The following is a 19,274-nucleotide window of genomic DNA, read 5'->3' on the forward strand; positions in this document are numbered from 1 at the left end:
TTTAAATTACCGCTACCAAACTCTGCTGTAGTACCAACAAAAGGAACAGTTGAAGGTGGAGGATGAAGTGAAGGAGTAGCCTAATGGTCACAGCAGCAGGCTGAGAACTAGGGGAGCTCAGTTCAAATCCCACTACAGCTCTCTGTGATCTTGGTCACGTCACTTAACCCCTCCCACTGCCTCCGGTAAAAACTTAGGGGCCCTCTTATTGAATTGCATTGTCTGCTTACCTCGAGAAAACATCTCCCACACAAACATGTTAAAGTATTTTCCTTACATAAGTACTGCCATACTGGGAAAAGACCAAGGGTCCATCAAGCCCAGCATCCGGTCTCCGACAGCGGCCAATCCAGGCTTCAAGAACCCGGAACCACCCCCCCCCCCCCCCCAAAAAAAAAATATTGTTCAATGGACTTTTCCCTTGGGAATCTGTCCAAACCCCCTTTAAATTCCGTAAGGCCAGCTGCTGTCACTACATTCTCCGGCAACGAGTTCCAGAGTCTAACTACACGCTGAGTAAAGAAAAGCTTTTTCCTATTTGTTTTAAATCTACCATATTCTAGCTTCATCTTGTGTCCCCTGGTTTTGTTGTTGTTTGAAAGTGTAAACAATCACTTCACATCTGTCCGCTCTACTCCGCTCATTATCTTGTAGACTTCTATCATATCACCCCTCAGCCGCTTTTTCTCCAAGCTGAACAGCCCTAACCTTCTCAGCCTTTCCTCATAGGGAAGTCGTTCCTTTTCTGCACTAAATCGTGCATTATTGAATTTGGGGGATTTTTTTTTTCTGTGAGGGGCGGGTAACGGACAAGGACACATTGGCCAGCTACCAAATTATAATTAGTGTGCACTGACTGGCTGACACAAAGTTAATGCAGAAGTACGCAGCAGGTAACATGTGTCCTGCATTAACTCTCAGCGGGTGGCGTATGCACCACCTGCAATGAAAAATAAAGGGCAAATTCCCAAATGCATGCCTAAATCTGGGCTTAGTATCTGGTAAAATTCTGCACAAAAACGTTCAGATTTCAGTGCACTCTAGCAAAAAGGGCCCCTTAAATTGTGAGCCCTCTAGGGACAGAAAAATTACCTACTGTACCCGAAAGCTCACTACTCCGATAGCTTTTGGTCTTGCAGGTCTATAAGAAAAATAAAGTTACCTGAACATCCACAGTAAGGGCCCCTTTTACCAAGCTGCAGTGAAAGGGGCCCTATGGTAGCATCGGTACATGGATTCCCTGCACCCCGAGGCCCCCTTTTACCACAGCAAGTAAAAGTTTTTTTTTTGTTTTTTTTAATATATATATATATTTTTTTTTAAAGGGAAATGGCCCTGTGGTAAGTGACCCACCGGGTAAGCCCCTAGCGCAAGAAAATAAAAATGCATTTTCTAGCACCGCATTTGGCGCATGGCAGAGGCTGGGACTACTGCCGGGTTTCTGCGGTAGCCCAGCGGTAGGCCCAATTTGCCGCACCCTACCGCCCTTTAGTAAAAGGGCCCCTAAGTGAATCACTGATTACATTAAGAGGGGTGGTGGGAAGAGGGTGGTGCCTAACCAAAGTGACATAGCTCCTCTCTACTATAACCTGTAGTTTACTTGTATATCCAGATAACATCATTTGCCTTCGCCTGTTCATTTTGCTTTTAACCTGACGTTAAACCAAAAGAGTGAGGTCAAAAAAGGATTCCAGGGAGACAAGTTCTAAAAACAAAATTTCATTTCAAATGGTCAACACCTATATAATGTAACCTTAAAATCAAAAGTCTCTTATTCCAGGCATTAAAAATCTATACTTGTACAGTTGGAAAGTGTGACTCGACACGGGCTGTGTTTTGGCATTGAGGCCTGCATCAGGAGTCCAACGCATTATCGCACTACTACTACTACTTAGCATTTCTATAGCGCTGCCAGGGTTACGCAGCGCTGAACAAGTTTAAACATGGGGAAGGACAGTCCCTGCTCAAGAGAGCTTACAATCTAAAGGTAAAAGCTATGTAGTCAGTGTAGGTATCAGGAATGGGAAGGTGGTTAGGCACCAAAAGCAAGGGAGAAGAGATGGGCCTTGAGTAAGGACTTGAAAATGGGCAGGGAGGGCGCATGGCGTATGGGCTCAGGAAGTCTGTTCCAGGCATAAGGTGATGCTAGGCAGAAGGGGCGGAGTCTGGAGTTAGCGGTGGTGGAGAAGGGTACAGAAAGGAGTGATTTGTCCTGAGAGCGGAGGTTACGGGTGGGCACTAAGTAACCCAAGACAAAAAGTTTGTATCAGCAGTGAACTTGTAAGAAAATAACAGTGATGATCTTGATGTTTTCAGTATGCACAATGATTTTGTTTTTAGAACTTGTCTCCCTGGAATCCTATTTTGGACCTCATTCTTTTGGTTTGTTGTTCAACGTGAGGCTTTTTCTTCCTCTTTTTTGGCTGTTCTCCATTCCTACCTTCTGAGTTTCCTGAATTATGTTGCCAGTCAGACCTTCATGCCTCCTCTACAGAAGGAGGAAAGGGGATGGGATTTGGTATACCTTTCTGTGGTTACAAAGTGATTTACATATTATATACAGGTACTTGTTTCTTACCTGGGGCAATGGTTAAGTGGGCTGCAATGGAAATCAAACCCTGGTTCTCAGGCCTCTGAACTAACCATTAGGCTACTCTATCCCAAGCATCTACCACCCTTCCTAACAGTACTCTATTCTCAAAATCTATCAGCATACCTTGTTCTAGGACTTGCTTTCCACTAAAAAAAGAGCTTGATGCTTGGGCATTATTTCTATGCATGAGCTGTCTGAATGTGTCTCATATTGCTCCCCCCCCCCCCCCCCCACCCCAAGATATACATTCTTGGGTCATTTTGGTAATCCTTCTGTAAGTATGAATATTATATTTGGTATGTGCTTCCCCCATCCATGGCACCTACAGAGGTCAGTGTTTGGCTACTCTCATTCTAGGTAGTGTGAACTCAGATTTACAATGATGGGCATCATACACACTGGAGATGGAGGAGGAGTTAACTGTGTAGCGAAAGTCATCAAAAATTTTAGAAAAAAAAAAAGGAAGAAACATTGATCTTCCCTTCAGGATAGGAACAAATAACAGAAAGCAAACTAAATTGTAAAAATCAAAATTTACTGAAGTAATTTTTTTCCTCTCTAGAGCTGGGAGCAGAGCTATGCAGTCACCATCTTCAAACTCCCTGCCATTCCCTCAGTGCTGTGGCCTCAGAACAGACAGAGGCATGTGCCAGGTTCCCTTTCTCTTCCAGGAATGTCCTCTCCCTCCCCACCCCGTTCCCCTCTGTCAAGATACTGCCTCATTCCATCTCACTGCTTCTGTTTCCAACTTTACTTACACAACATATAATGAAAAAGGAAGACAAAATAAACAGGGCCACTTTCCACCCCCTCCCACCTGGTAAGAAAGCCCCAATAACTCCCCCATACTCACCATTGTCACAGCGCCAGTTGATATTTATACATCGGCCGTTGTTACAGGTGAACTGGGTCAGGGGGAAACAGGTTGGATAAGCTGAAGGGATGCAGCAAATGACAGACACAAAAAGATGAACAATTTGAAGGATATGGCAGCAAAGGTCTTTTTGAGTTAAAAGGCAAATGACCCAAGAAATATCTGTACATTCATTAAAAAGACATCATTTGGACAGCATTCGTATGATCCATCACCCTCCTGTGCTTTGTCTGTTACAGACTGGGGGGGGGGGGGGGGGGCAGTGGACGGACATCAAGACCATGCAACAAACACACAGCAACATCAGAATATAATTTATATATTTGGTGCTTTCCCCAACCTGCCTGTACTTTCCATTCAACAAAGGCATCTACTTGCGCTTTAAGAACTGTTGTACCGCTTCTTCCCATGGTCGCTAATTAGAGTTGGATGCTGTCCAAATGTAACCAGGACTGAGAGTTATGGTCCTGCCTTCCTACTGTTAGTTGCTGATGCACCAAACCCCCTCTTTTTTTAAGTTTGTATTACATTTCTTCAACATCAAAGAGTACAACTCAAGGTCCCCCGTGAATACCTATTTCACAAAAAGATCTCCTTACTTCCCCTGCCCCTCCCCTCCCTCCCCACCAAAACCAAGTTTTGATATGTTCGTGATCATGCTTCTTCAGAACGCCTTCTTCATGTATTGTATACTCTTAAATTGGTCACGCCCTCCCTCCCCCTTTTCCCTGTCTGATTCCCCACTTTAGGATTCTTCCCCCATTTCCTCCTCTTCTTCCTATCTACTCAGCACTCTCCTCAATCTTCCTCATTGGTCATTTTCAGGTTTGTTTGTTTTTTAAACACCAGTCCCCTATCCTCTTGCATCTACTGCCCCTCTCGTTCACCCCTCCAGTAAATCTCTCTCTCTCAAACTCTCGGTATCTTCCTTGGATGCTTGACCTAGATCAGTATTTTTCACTGTTGAAGCCCAGAGCCCATTTGCAGCCCCCAACTCTCTTCCCACAACTTCTCCAAAGGCTTAGCATGGATGCCAGTTCTGTAACACACCTAATCTGTCTTCTACCTACACCATACAGCTTCCAGCTAGTTAGAGCCAACAACTGTGAGAAAAACGTGAGAGTTATAGTAAGAACCACACAAGTGACAGACAAAAGCAGAATGGCTATCCCAGAGACGATACTGACAGCAAATGTCCTGAGGGGTTAGAAGTAGGGATGGGCTCATGGGGGCTGACTAGTTGCAGAGGTAAATGAGAGCTGAGACAGGCTGGGATGAGATTGAGGAACCATGCGTATTGGGGGAAGAGAATGTGGGGTGAGAGGAGCAAGTTACAGAGGTTGTTGTGGGGAAGAGTGAGTTATGGAAGGGAAGGATTGAATAAGAGCCTGTGCCTGAGGGAGCTGACTGTTTTAGTTACACCAGTCGCTCTCAATGTGCCCTAACAGCTGGGCTGGCTCTATCACTGGAAAAGTACCCCCTTTGAGCCATTGCTCAAGGCAGCATCTGGCTCTCACCCTGAAATGTTTTTTCTCAAAATGACTCCTGCTTGAACAAAACAATGACAATCAAGGACCTAGCTGGTAATTTTCACCACTCATTCTACTGAATCCTCTCTCTCACACACCCGGTGACAGAGTGGCACTGGCGTCCCATGGCACTCACCGCAGCTGGCAGACTCATCTGACCGGTCTCCACAGTCATCATCCAGGTCACAGGTCCAGGAGACTGGGATGCAGCGGCCACTGGCACAAGAGAACTGGTTCGGGGGACAAGTGCGTGCTGAAAAAGACATAGGGAGATATAATCCCACAGGTTAAGTGCTAATGGGAAAGCAATGCAGACAGGGGCATTCCTGCCATTTCCCAGAGCTCACAATTTCAGAACTTGGTTGCCCTTTTTACTTAATACAAACAAATCTGAGAAAGTGTTTAATCATCAATACAAAGCCTACAAAATGCATCCATAGGCGGATGCTTTGGTAGTTTATTGATTTGCAGTGTGTCTCCTTCGCTTAGCTGATGTACCTCTTTTCTTTCTTGCTTTATTATGGACTTATTTTTGTTATTTTATAAGCATTTTGTGAACTCCCTTTCTGCTGCAGTTGAAAGGCAGTATATTAAGTACCCTTGACATATGCAAGGCAGTTTTATAAGCTAGATGCTCACATCTACACAGGCATTACATGAGATCTATTTGTATTCAATGGAGGCAGTGCATGCAAATAGATCTCATGCATATTCATTGATCTACTTTCAAATGAGTATCAAAATATTATACTAGTTACAGTGATGTACTATCTACCATAAGTAACTATTCCACAAGTTTTTTTCCAATATATCAAACATTTTTATTCTTACTACACTTTATTATATTCTTACACAAATTTAAAATGCTGCAAAATACCTCAACAATCACTCACATATGCCTTTCATACTCATACATTCAAATGGACTGATCTCCCAGATCTACTCTTTGTTGTACACACCATCACTTTTTTACCAAATTGCAAATAGTGTTTCTTCTATTATTCATTGGGGAAATCCTGAAAACCCGACTCGGTTGCAGACCACGAGGGCGGACACCGAGTACCCCTGATTTATACAACAGACTCCTAACACGGACACTCGAGCACCCCGTTACAGAATTGCTCCATAGCGCCCAGAGCAGAACAGCTTCGGAGGTCCCCCCATCCCTCCTACTACAGACCTACGGTATAAAACTGAGCTACAACTCACAGATTAACTCTTCTACTGCCCTCAGGCCCATTCTCATCCAAAGTGCTTTTCCCTCCTCACCTCAAAGCATTTCCCCCATTTTGCAACAGGGCTGTGAAGCATGAAAAGGTGGAGGGTTTTATAACCCAGCCCACATAACGCGGGTCTGCATACTGATAATCATGGCCAGGAGGTGAGCAGCAAACAGCCAAGGGGTAGAAGACAAGGACAAAAGAAGACATGTGAAGAATGAGAAGTAATGGACTGAGGGCAGAAGTTATCAATATGAGCTACTGATAAGACAGGTTATTTTACCACTAACTTGTGCTAGTTTAGCATGGATGTCATTTTATGCAACGAGACCTAGTTAATAGTAAAATAACCCATCTTAATGAAAGCCCACATTGATATCTTCCCCCCAGATGCTCTTAGAGGAGATAACCAATATCCCTCTGTCACAGCCAACAGAAAGCCCTCACTTCCCACAATACTGTGTGGCTGGACCCAAACATCTTCTCTGAGGTTTCAAGCCTCTGTTTCAAGGAGAGAGGAAGAGATAGTGTGGTGTGACCCAGCTTCACCTGAGCATGTCGCGTTGGACTCATCATCACCATTCCCACAGTCATTGTCTCCATCACACAGCCAACGGATGGGGATGCAGCGATAGTTCTCACACTTATATCGGTCAGAAGGGCAGGTATGCTGATCTGCAAAGGACAAGCACAACGGTATCAACAGCCATCCAAACCTTATAAGCTTCTCACTGGCCATGTCTATGTTCCTTGGTGGTGGTGGTGGGGGGGGGGGGGGGGGGGGGAAGAGAATCATTTACCACATTCTAGTTCTGCTGAAGTAAGTAAGTAAGTGTAAGGTGTGAAAGTGTGTGTGTGTGTGTGTGAGGTGTGTGTGTGAGAGAGAGAGAGTGTGTGTGTGTTTGTTGGGGCGGGGGGGGGGGGGTTACTTTCCCTTCCCCTCTGCTCTGTTACATCATGCTGTATCCCCACAATGCAGTCACTGGATGTTCAACCAGAAATACTGCATTTTCATTAACCAGGGTGTTACTCTGTCTGAAATGCTCCACAGTATACTACCTGAACTGATGAACTGATGCTGAAGACAAAGTGATCACTATGCATCATCATAGCTCTGGGCGCTGCACGCTTCTGTTGCTGAAAAATCTTTTTAAAGACTGTCTGCCTCGCTCTGAAAAAGCTTAAATAACTCAGGTGCGGAAAGAGACTTCACTGTAAGCTTAGCAGAGGAGTGTTAAATTCCAGCCCTAGAGGGTCCTAAACATGCCTGGTTTTAAAGGCAATTCAAAACCATAAATTAATGACCAGCTACTGTCAATGCATGCAAAAGTATCTAAATTGTGGCTATCCTGAAAATCAAGTCACAAAAGAGAGGGAAAACAGCATACAAATACGACAAAGCAAACAAAAAAGAAGCAAAAACTGGGCCTTCAGGATTGAGAAAAAATGTAGTACAAATACGACAAAGCATGTGGATGACCCTCTAGACGCAGTTACTAAAGGGCTTACCAAATCTCTTTCTAGTCTCTAGAGAGGCTCTGTACATGGCTGAGCCCCAAAGCCATTTTTGACTAATATAGGGAAGGATGGAGTGGGCAAGGTCACAGAATCACAGATTCAGCCTTGCTCTTGTCCTGCCATGTTACATAAGAACATCAAACACTAACAACAGACAAGAAATGAAACCAATGTTCCCTCTAATTCTTGACAAGCTATATCTACAACTTTTTATAAACCAAGTGTACCTCAGCCAGTATAATGCACATAATATCAGGATTTCAGAACTGTTATTTAAGCAATTCTTTTAACAAAAGTAATTCTACATTAAATTACTTTTGCATATCTTTATGCCTTAATAATTTTGCTCCCTTATGAGGAAAGGCTGAAGAGGTTAGAGCTCTTCAGCTTGGAAAAGGGACAGTTGAGGTGGGGGGGGGGAGGGTATAATTGAGGTCTACAAAATCCTGTGTGGAGTGGAGCGGGTGGAAGTAAATCGATTTTTCACTCACTCAGAAAGTACAAAGACCAGGGGACACTCAATGAAACTGCATGAAAATACATTTCAAACAAACAGGAGGAAATATTTTTTCACTCAAAGAATAGTTAAGCTCTGGAACTCATTGCCAGAAGATGTAGCAACAGCAGTTAGCGTATCTGGACAAGTTCCTGGAGAAAAGTCCACAGTCTGTTATTGAAATAGACATGGGGGAAGCCACTGCTTGCCCTAGGATTGGCAACATGGAATGTTGCTACTATTTGGGATTCTGCCAGGTACTTCTGACCGGGATTGGCCACTGTTGGAAGCAGGATGCTGGGCTAGATGAATCATTAGTCTGACCCAGTATGGCTATTCCTATGTTCTAATTAGAAATCAGTTAGATGTGAATGTTTCTGTTTCTCTGTTCTGCTTTATAACCCCTATTTAAAAATTTGTCACGGTGTAATATTTTCTTGTACACGCTATGGGTTCGCAATCTGTGTGCGTGCATATATGCGCATTGCGTACAGGAAATGATAGGTTTAGAAAGTTATTGCTGGGGCTATCTGACTGGGGGAGGACCTGAAGACTTGCAGGATGGGGTACAGATACATACGGCAGAGCTCAGGCGCTTCGTCACTGTTGTCCAAACAGTCGTTGTCCCCGTCACACTTCCAGCGCTCCTGAATGCAGCGGCTGTTCTTACAGGCGAACTCCCCAGCCTGGCACTGAGGGGGAGGCACGTAGGATGGATTGGCTTTGAAAAGAAAAGAAAAACATACAGGCAAAGCTAGGGTCCAGCAAATGGAAAAGTGATGTCAAGGTAGGGAAAGGCCAGCTTTGCTACAGGATGTCAACAAGGGTTGTTGACAGAGGGCTCTTAGCCAAATCTGTAGCTCCCAGATCCCATGCAGTTCGGAGGAGATACTGTAGTTGCAACATGCAAACACAGGCTTCTTTTTGCATGACGCATATCCGTTACTACATTTTGCATTATTATTATTATTAGCTTTCATTTGTGTTGTAAGAGACACTGTCTCTCTGAGCAGGAAACACTATGAAAGGCAAGCTAAAAATCAGTGGAACTGTAAAAGTGTTGGGTTAATTTGAGCATTAGGCAGAATGTTCGTCACAAGAAATTATATTATTATGCAAAATAACCAGAGTAGCACTATCTCTGCATATTACCCAACACACCTGTTCAATGACAAGTGGTGAGAGGTGGAAATACTTTCACCTGGAGTTTCTTTATTGAAAGACCCAGGGCACAGCCAGAAACCTACCTTTGCAGGTGACCATGTCAACATCCAGGATCTGATCCTCGGCACAGGCACACTGTCTGCCCCCAGGGATGGCCAGACATAGGCTGCTGCAACCACCATTGTTCACGCGGCAGGCATTGGACCCCACTGCAAAGGTAAAGACCAAGTTACTGTCCCATATGGAGCCTCTGTACACAAAATCCACACTACTCAGGGTTACATATTGAAACAAAATGAAACTTTCTCACGGGAGCTAGCAATGCAAAAGTGCACTCTTATAGAGGTGCCTGAGAAGAGCAGCACATCTAAATGAGAAACCTTCACTGTAAGCATCAGAACAGTTCCGCAGACTCGTCATGGACCATGTTTCATCAATGGTACCTGCATCAGGAATCCAAGGTTCTGGTAGGATACATCGACCAGCAAAAAGGGAAGTATGGCACGAATCGGATAACGAACACTGCTCAGGGTGTCATACGCGCACATGGTTAAACTGAAATTCGGGTCCATTTTCCAATTTGTGTTATACTTCCCCTTCTGCTGCTGCTCAACATATCCCACCAAGGACCTTGGACTCCTGATGCAGGCACCATTGCTGAAATATGGTTCATGCTGAGTCTTTGGAACTATTCTGTTGGATATAATATAGGTTTCTCATGGGGAACCAGGTCTCCTCTGGTTTTTTGGTCATTCTCGCATCCCCGGCAGTGTTCTTCCTATCTATATTCTGTGGGGAACTGGTTCTCCCATATATTAGAAAAGCAGTACATCCACCATACTATGACTAGGCAAAGGAATGCTGTTGTTCATGGTACGTTGTAGCACTAACGTCTTAGCTCTAACCCGAAAACCCACTCAGAGTTATCCTTTTCAGTCGCGGAGGGCAGTTCTATAACTAGGTGCCTAAGTTTCAAGTTTATTGACCATGTACTATCCCGCCCAACAGAACAACCATCTGGGCAGCTTAAAATCTAAAATAAAAAAGGGGGGGGGAAGAACAATGGAGACAGACATGAAACAATAAGGTAAGTAAGAACTACAATGTAAATAGGAAAGAAGAGGGGAAGAAAGAACAAAAGGGAAGGGATAGTGTTTGCCAGGTGTCTATGGCCTCATCAGAAGCTTTAGGAAAAGGTGTCCATTTTGGCACCTGAGGGTGTGACACAGGAGCCTATTCTATACAGAAACCTAGGCTGCATAATACCATACCAGCATAACCCAGTATAAACGTGCCCAATATTTAGGCATGCGCACTTAGCCATAGAGCTGGTTTAAATCTCAGCACCTAAGGCACAGATGCTCAAAGCTCCGGCGCTGTACTGAACAGCGCAGGAACTCGCCAGTACAAGTCTACTACTACTACTTTTCATTTCTATAGCGCTACTAGACGTACGCTGCACTGTACACTTGAACATGAAGAGACAGTCCCTGCTTGACAGAGCTTACAATTTAATTAGGACAGACAAACAGGACAAACAAGAGATAAGGGAATACTAAAGTGAGAATGATAAAATAAGGGTTCTGAACAAGTGAATAAGGGTTAGGAGTTAAAAGCAGCATCAAAAAGGTGGGCTTTTAGCTTAGATTTGAAGACGGCCAAAGATGGAGCTTGACGTACCGGCTCAGGAAGTCTATTCCAGGCATAAGGTGCAGCAAGATAAAAGGAACAGAATCTGCAGTTAGCAGTGGAGGAGAAGGGTGCCGATAAGAGAGATTTACCAAGTGAACAAAGTTCCCTGGGAGGAATGTAGGGAGAGATGAGAGTGGAGAAGTACTGAGGAGCTGCAGAGTGAATGCACTTATAGGTCAATAAGAGGAGTTTGAACTGTATGCGGAAACGGATAGGAAGCCAGTGAATTGACTTGAGGAGAAGGCTAATATGAGCATAACGACACTGGTGGAATATTCGTCGTTGCAGCAGAATTTTGAACAGATTGAAGAGGAGAGAGATGGCTAAGTGGGAGACCTGTGAGAAGCAGGTTGCAACAGTCTAAGCGAGAGGTGATAAGAGTGTGGATGAGGGATCTGGTAGTGTGCTCAGAAAGGAAAGGGCGAATTTTGGTGATATTATAGAGAAAGTCCCAAATGCACAGCTCTAATGAGATGAAATACAGAAGCGCTCATAGCGTTGAGCATTAGGATAGTGCCTGGCGCATGCGCTCGAGTTGTGCATCAAGCACAGCACTTGAAAGCATGCCCAGAACACCAGAGGGAAAGGAGGCAACGCAGACTCATCGCAAGCAAAAGTAAGTAGTTCCCCCAGCTGGCCCCGTTACAGAGGGAGCTGTGCTTTTTTCACAGCCGACACGGTTAGCGACAGTCTGCTTACCAGCAGAACACTTGTGCAATGAAGGGACATGCGACTGCTCCCAACCCTAAAGCCCCTTTTTGCAATTTTTTTCTTTTATGGTTGCAACAATAATTGGCTGGTCTTTAATAGCAATTGAAAAGTTTGCAGTCTCCTTCCAGTCCCTAGTAATAAAGGAGCAGTGTGTCTTTGGGAACGAATGGTCGGCTCCTCATACTGCCGCTGTTATTTTCTCTCGTGCTGCTGCACAGCACTAAAATTTGCACTAGTGCAGTGGCAAGACGGGGGTAAAGGCCAGGCGGGCTGTTTCACAAACCCTAACACCAGCTCCAAACTGGAATAGGGTTTACAGCGCTAAGGGCGCCATTGATCAGCGCGCTGTTTTCTGAGCATGGGACAGGAACAGGAAAAGGAGTTCATCAGCATACATTAGCATGCTACTTGCGCTGTTCGTCTGCGTGCTCGTTTGTTCCCGTGCTCTCTGAACATTCTGCGCAGGGAAATGCGGGGGGGGGGGGGGGGCTAATGGCCTCTAGCGCACACGTTTACTTCTGAGCATTGGGGTCTAATTGCAGCGGGGATGCACGTAACTTACACCATTCTGTAAATTACGTGTCCTGCCTCTGCCTTCTCCTCCCTTACAAATACATGCTATTTATTTATCTAGATAGATTTTGCTCACACCTTTTTCAGTAGCTCAAGGTGAGTAACTTTCAGGTACTCTGGATATTTCTCTGTCCCAAGAGGGCTCACAATCTAAGTTTGTACCTGAGGCAATGAAGAGTTAAGTGACTTGCCCAAGATCACAAGGAGCAGCAGCGGGATTTGAACTGGCCACCTCTGGATTACAAGACCGGTGCTCTAACCACTAGGCCACTCCTCCACTCCAGAGAAGTTAAGTGTGATTCTGCTAATAGCTGATTAGGCAGCAATGCTAGCAGAAACACGAGAGGGCACAGGATGAAGGTGAAAGGGGATAGACTCAGAAGCAACCTGAGGAAATACTTCTTCACAGAAAGGTGGTGAAAACTATTAAAAAAAAAAAAAGAGTATCTGAATTGGGACAAGTACATAGGATCTCTAAGGGAGTGATGGGGGAGTTAATGGCATTATCTGCCTACATTTTTCTCCGTTTCTATGTCTGTGCTAATATTCTAAACATTTACGTATGTAACGCATGCATAAATGTTAGCATCTAGGTTATAGATTTGCCCCCTTAGAGGGTGCTACTATGAACTGCACACATTTCTCTACACTGATATCCCCCCATGCAGGGCCCACTGAGGGTGGCAGGGGGGCAAGATTCCTTGGGCCTGGCCTCCAAGGGGGTGGGGAGGCTGGCACTGGCAAGATTTCGAGAGAGCAGAAGGTTGGCCGATTCCGGGAATAATCCCTTCCTTCTATCTAAATCGCGAGATGTCGCAAGACTAGAGCACCTGACCGATTGATGCAAACTGGACAGCGTGTGCAGTAGGAGGTGGCTGCGTCCACCTGTGAGTATGCGCACCTCCTTTTGCGCCAGGTGACGCCAGGCTGGAAACAGCAGTGAGGCCCTTGCTTTTGAGGTTGCAACTTGCTAGCGGAGTGTTGGGCGAGTTGAGACAAGGAGTACAGGGAGGTAGTACTGCCTTGCTTGGACTCCCTCTTCATGGCACTAGTTTCAGGTTGGGAGTTTTGCAGTTTTTTGACAGATCGGGGGTAGGGATGGGAGGGGGTATGGCATGGCGACAGCCCAGGTTTGGGGGGGGGGGGGAGAAACAGTCCAGTCCTCACCCGGGCCCAGCTGTGTCTCTCGGCAGCCCTGCAAACTGGACTACCACTTGCCTCTGGGCAAGTATCCTGAACTGTTTGATCGTTTCTAGAACACTAAATGTCCATATGGCAAACGGTCATAAAGACAAAGAACATAGATAGCATAGATAGACTATGTACCTCGCCTGAAGCACACTGTGGGATTAGGTGAGAAATAAATACAAATAAAGTAACACTAATTAAATTTTGCCGTAATCTGCCAGTGCCCTAGGGAAGTTCTGGTAGCTGCCTGTCTGCAGGATGCTGTGCATAGCTACAACAGGAACCAGACCACAAATCCGATCTGCTGCACTTCCCAGTCAAGACTGAAAAATTCTAGCAAATTCTTTAGCTCCGTCTCTCTTGGGCTGGCTGTGTAGAAACAATCATAACCACAGCAAGTGCAAGGATATTAGGCACGCCGGGCAAAGTTTTGGAATAAACGGAAAAACCTGCAAAACAAATGCGTGCCAAACCTATATAACCGTACTCAAACAGCACTAACTCCCATGACACAAAAAAAACAAAAATCCTATTACACCAAGCCTCTAGGACACCCACTATACCACCCTACTAGGAAAACGGAACATGTCAGACTGCTAAAGATCCCTACACAAAAACTACATTCCAGTAAAAATACATCACTTCTGCGACACATACTAACACAACTCCTCAACAAATCAAGCTGCCAACTGGCTCTACATTGGATTATTCTGCAAGAACAGCAGTTATGTAGTTTTGCTCAAAATATGTGATATATATAGTTCAGCATTATTGGATTAACGGAATTGTTTGGACTGTTCAGTGAAACACTCTGAAAAAGCCCACAGGGGTAAAATCCGACGCTACATTGGAGAATATCTTTTCCTCACTGAGTTTCTGCTGTTGTTTGAAGAGAATTTTTTGCTTCTTTATGAGATTAATGGTACAGGAAGATACGTATATTTTTTCTTTGATTTTCGGTTACAGTGGTTAGTGATATTTACGGAAGGATGTTCTGGGTATGGTGATGAGTTGATCCAGCCACCCTAAAGGTCAACTGGGTACCTGATATTTTGAGTACCTGGTTGTTTTTTTTCTTTCCAAAAATGTAGGAATCCTGTATGGAAAGAATGGAACCAAACTAAGTGGTGATTAGATTGCAATTCCAGCAATTGGGAAGTAAAGCCAGTGCCGGGCAGACTTCTACAGTCTGAACCCTGATCATGGCTGAACAGATTTGGATGGGCTGGAGCGGAGTTTCGTTGACAGTGACGGGCAGACTTCTACCGTCTGTGCCCCAGAGGCGTAGCCAGACACCCAATTTTGGGTGGGCCTGGGCCCAAGATGGGTGGGCAGAAGAACACCATCTTGTGCCACAAGTGATTTGGTCTGTCCCCATCTCGCCTGCATGCCATATGGTCTCTCAAACATCCTTCCTCCCCCACGTACCTTTTAAATAGCAGATTGTCACTGGCAGCGAGCAGCAACTAATACACACTGCTTATGTTAACCCCACAGCCTTCCCTCTAATGCAATTTCCTGTATCCGCATAGGCGGGAATACATCAGAGGGAAGGCTGTGGGCCAGTGCGAACAGTATGTATCAGTCGCTGCTCACTGCAGGCGAAGATATGCTATTTACAAGGTATGCAGGAGGGAGAGTAGTTGGAAGGTTTTGGCTGGTGGGGCTTGGGGGTCCCTGCCAGCCACATCATAGGTGTGCTGCTACTGGGTGGGCCTGAGCCCAAAGTGAGGGGCCCACCCTTGGGTACGCCACTGCTGTGACCTGAAAATGGTAAGGACAAATTATGATCAAGTATTCATATACAGTATCACATCATATCTTATGCGATAAGTTTGTTGGGCAGACTGGATGGGCTATACCAGTTTCTATTTGCTGTCATCTACTATGCTGTCTTTCTTGTATTTCTCTGCAATGGTGTTTCAATAAACAAAGTATTCATGATAATATATTGCTTTGCCAGTTTTTTTGTTTGTTTGTTTTTTTGCTGGGATTTAGTTATTATAAAAAAATGTTTGATAGTTATCCCTTTGGTTTTTGGGGTTTTTTTTTTTTGTGCTCTAGATAGAACAAGTCAACCCAATCCTGGTTTTATTCCAGTGCATGAAGCCAGGAACTTGTGGTTCTAATTTCCCTATTGTATTTCCTAAGGCAACGCTTCAAATCTATGCATGTAACGATAAACCCAGGGCTGGATCAACTTATCCTGAAAATCTGAAGCCAGCTGGCAACCCTATCACCACATAAGGAACCGCAGATCAGAAATAGAAACCGCAAGAAGCCAAGTTCTGCAGAGAAAGAGAAACAAACATGTTTCCTCTCCTACTGTGCAAAATACAAAGATAACAGAGATGCAAATTCCCAAAGCTGAGGGAGTCCAATCAGTACATTTTAAAAGAATTTTACCTTTGATGTCTGGACATTTTCCAGCCGATACTGAAAACGATTTAACAGGCTGACTGGTTAAATCACTTGTTTGTGGCTATCGGGTCATTTTCAGCGGCACTTAACCAGTTATCTTTGCTGAAGATGACCGGTTAGCACTGAATTCAAAAGCAGCTAACTCATGGGCGTTCCAGGGGCAGAGTCGGGTTAAGTGCCAAAATTCAGCCCCTCACTGCATATGTAAACCGCTTAAATCAGGCCACATAAATAGCAGTCCTATCTTTAAGCAGTTTGGCTTATGCAGTGAAGGGCTGAATATTGACGTAAGCAGCGGCATAGCTACGTGGGGCCACGGGGGCCTGGGCTCCCCCCAAATTTCCTGTGGGCCCCTGGTTTTGCTGGTGGGGGTCCCCAACCCCCGCCAGCTGAAGCGTTGTCCAGCACCGTTCTCCAGCACCACCGCGTTGCCTGCCCTGCTCTGTCTTCCCCTCACGTCCGGCATGCTCCTTTTTGTGAAACTGAGTGGTTTTTAATTGGGTTCATTACTTATTATTTTAGAGCCCCTGATGCAGCCCTTGTGGGCGAAACACAGTCTGTGTTGGGCGATTTTTTTTTTGTAATAAAGTTTTGAACCATACTACTGATTGATCTGCTCTGTTTGTATCCACCTAAGCCACCTCATGCAGTTCAATAAGAAAATTAATGACCCGCACGGGAGGGGGCAGTCCATCATCAGCAACTGCACAGAGGTGAGAAGGTTAAGTGACATTCCTGTTTGATCAGTCATGCCAACTGGACCAGGGGCGTAGCCAGACTTCAGCGGGAGGTGGTCCAGAGCCCGAGGTGAGGGAACACATTTGAGCCCCCCCCCCCCGCCACCACCAACAACAACTTTGACCCCCCTCCACCCCTACCGATGACCCTCTCGACCCCCCTCCGCCGCCAACCCACCCCTGCCGCCTACCTTTGCTGGCAGGACGGCAGACTCAGAAACAGAACAAAGCCTTGCGCCGGAAGAGGACCTCGGCTGGCGGGGGTTGGGGTCCCCCGCCAGCAAAGGTAGGCGACGGCGGGTTGTCGGCGGGAGGGGGGGTCGAGAGGGTTGTCGGCAGGGGGGGTCCAGGGCCAAATCTATGGGGGCCCAGGCCCCCGTGGCCCCACGTACCTACGCCACTGAACTGGACAGTGCAGTGTCTGGCTTGTAACAGGACACTATTTCCCTAATTCTATTAACTTGAGCATCCAACTTCACGCTTAGGGCTAAATTCTATATATGGCGTCTAAAAAAAATCGAAACTGAAAAAAAATTACGTGAGCGGCATGCTACAAGGAGCGTGACACTTAAGCAGACAGATCACGCGTAAATTTAGGCACCGCCATTTGCACCAACGAAAACGTAAGCTCTTCGAGCAGGGACTGTCTTTCCATGTTAAATTGTACAGCGCTGCGTAACCCTAGTAGTGCTTTAGAAATGTTAAGTAGTAGTAAATGCCCATGCCTAAATTTATGCGTGGAGCACCGCTATTCTATAATTACACGTGTAACTCAAAACCACACCCATGACCTTCCCATTCCGCATCCCCTTTTTTGGGCCGAGGGTAAGTCCTAATTAAATCTAATTAGTGCCAACAATTGCGCCAATTATTTGCACTAACTGGCTCGTTATGCTAATAAATTTGCGTGCACAATTTTTGATGACTTATAGAATCAGGGTGTGCAACGTTGGGTGCCCAATTTATAGAACAGGGTCAGTTGTGCAAAGAACTCAATTTAATGATGGGCTGTTAATTGGAGTTACAAGCCAATGATGTTAATTGGTAGCTGCATGTGCAACTGAAATTACTTGCTATCCTAGAAGCTGCGCACTAATTTTCTGTCACATGTAACTTATAGGTGGCATGGATGGGTCAGGGCGTGTCTAGAAGTTACGCACACATGTTACAGAATACTGGGGGTTACGCCTCTCACTGTCAACTGCTAGGTGTGAGCATTTACACCAGTCTATGACATGGAGTAAGTGCTTGCACCTAAAAAGACCCTTTTACAAAGGCGCACCAAAAAGTGGCCTGCGGCAGTGTGGGCACATGTATTGGACGCGCGCTGGACCATTTCTCCACCGTGACTGGAAAAAAGGGTTTTTTGAAGGGGGGGCCCGGGAAATGGACGTGCAGCAAAATTAAAACCAGCGCGCGTCTATTTACGGCCGAAGCCCTTAACGCCACCCATTGACTTAGTGGCAAGGGCTCATGCAGTAACGTCCAGCACTCACCAGCTGCTCATTACCGCCGGGAACACCCCCATGGTAGAAAACAGAAAGTTATCTTCTACTGCGGGTTTTCAGCGCATGACAAACTCAGAATTAACACGAGGCGCACGCGCTAGCCGGGCGGTAATGCCAATTTGATGCATGCATCTATGTAAAAGGGCCCCAAAGTTAGGTATAAAACTGCGAACTTGCGCCAATATTCTATAATGGCAGTTCCATGCGGAACTGTCACTACAGAATTTGTGCTCTGTGTGCATCGTCCTGGAACTTATTTTTCTGCGCCATTTTTACAATTGACCACTACACAACTAGCTAAAAAAACTGGACTACCCTAGTCCTGGCTGACACAAAAGGAAGCCACCGCAGGGAGCGCAGACCATTGCAGAACCTAACACAGCTCAGGATAATTCGTGCAAAGCAACCTAGGACTTTGCACAGGGAGGGAATCCTCACTGGGGAAATCAAATATCACAAGATTCTTTACTTCAAAACATTTCTAGCCTGCATATCCACAGTTCTAAGTGGGGGTACTGTAAAACACAGATTAAAAATAAAACGAACAAAATAAATAAACCCCAAACAACACCTCACTCCTAATATCAATAACATTCTTAACCGGAAAACCCAATAGGGACATGAAATCCCACATCCCCACTCACACCCTGTAAACAGAGAAGTCACAATAGCAGCATTGACCCCAGGCTGAAAGCATCAGACACACACACCATTAGACCTGACAAGAAAATGGTGCATCGCCAACCTGTCAGCTTTGCCACTGGCAGGAGTATACCCAGTGCCTCCTAGCATACCTTGCTGCTGTTGAACATCATACATCCGGATCTCAAAGATAGGGGGTCTCTCGTTTCGGAGTGAAATGACAGATTTGGTTGTCTGGTCAAGGCGATAGATGCTCCCACTCCGGTACTCTGTCCAGAAAAGGTAGTTACCATAGTGGCAGAGGCCAAAAGCATGGGTCAGCTCTGTGCCTTCGTATACAACCTGGAACAGGAGAGGCGGATTACCTTAGATGTGCAGCATATGTGTACATTTTTCTACATGTAGCCT

The 19,274-nt window shown here is 45.5% G+C and overlaps 1 protein-coding gene across 1 annotated transcript in view; it reads right to left on the reverse strand.

The window, feature by feature from the left end:
• LRP1 (LDL receptor related protein 1) overlaps window positions 1–19,274 on the reverse strand; it is a 612,781-nt gene that overhangs the window by 309,755 nt on the left and 283,752 nt on the right. The window contains exons 14-19 of the mRNA XM_030196646.1: window positions 19,019–19,208; window positions 9,478–9,603; window positions 8,811–8,951; window positions 6,766–6,891; window positions 5,133–5,249; window positions 3,447–3,527 (exon numbers count right to left, since the gene is read on the reverse strand). Coding sequence (XP_030052506.1) covers window positions 3,447–3,527; window positions 5,133–5,249; window positions 6,766–6,891; window positions 8,811–8,951; window positions 9,478–9,603; window positions 19,019–19,208 — 781 coding nt within the window. The remainder of the gene's footprint in view (window positions 1–3,446; window positions 3,528–5,132; window positions 5,250–6,765; window positions 6,892–8,810; window positions 8,952–9,477; window positions 9,604–19,018; window positions 19,209–19,274) is intronic.

The sequence above is a fragment of the Microcaecilia unicolor genome, chromosome 3, assembly GCF_901765095.1.
Source record: "Microcaecilia unicolor chromosome 3, aMicUni1.1, whole genome shotgun sequence".
NCBI classification, from domain to species: domain Eukaryota; kingdom Metazoa; phylum Chordata; class Amphibia; order Gymnophiona; family Siphonopidae; genus Microcaecilia; species Microcaecilia unicolor.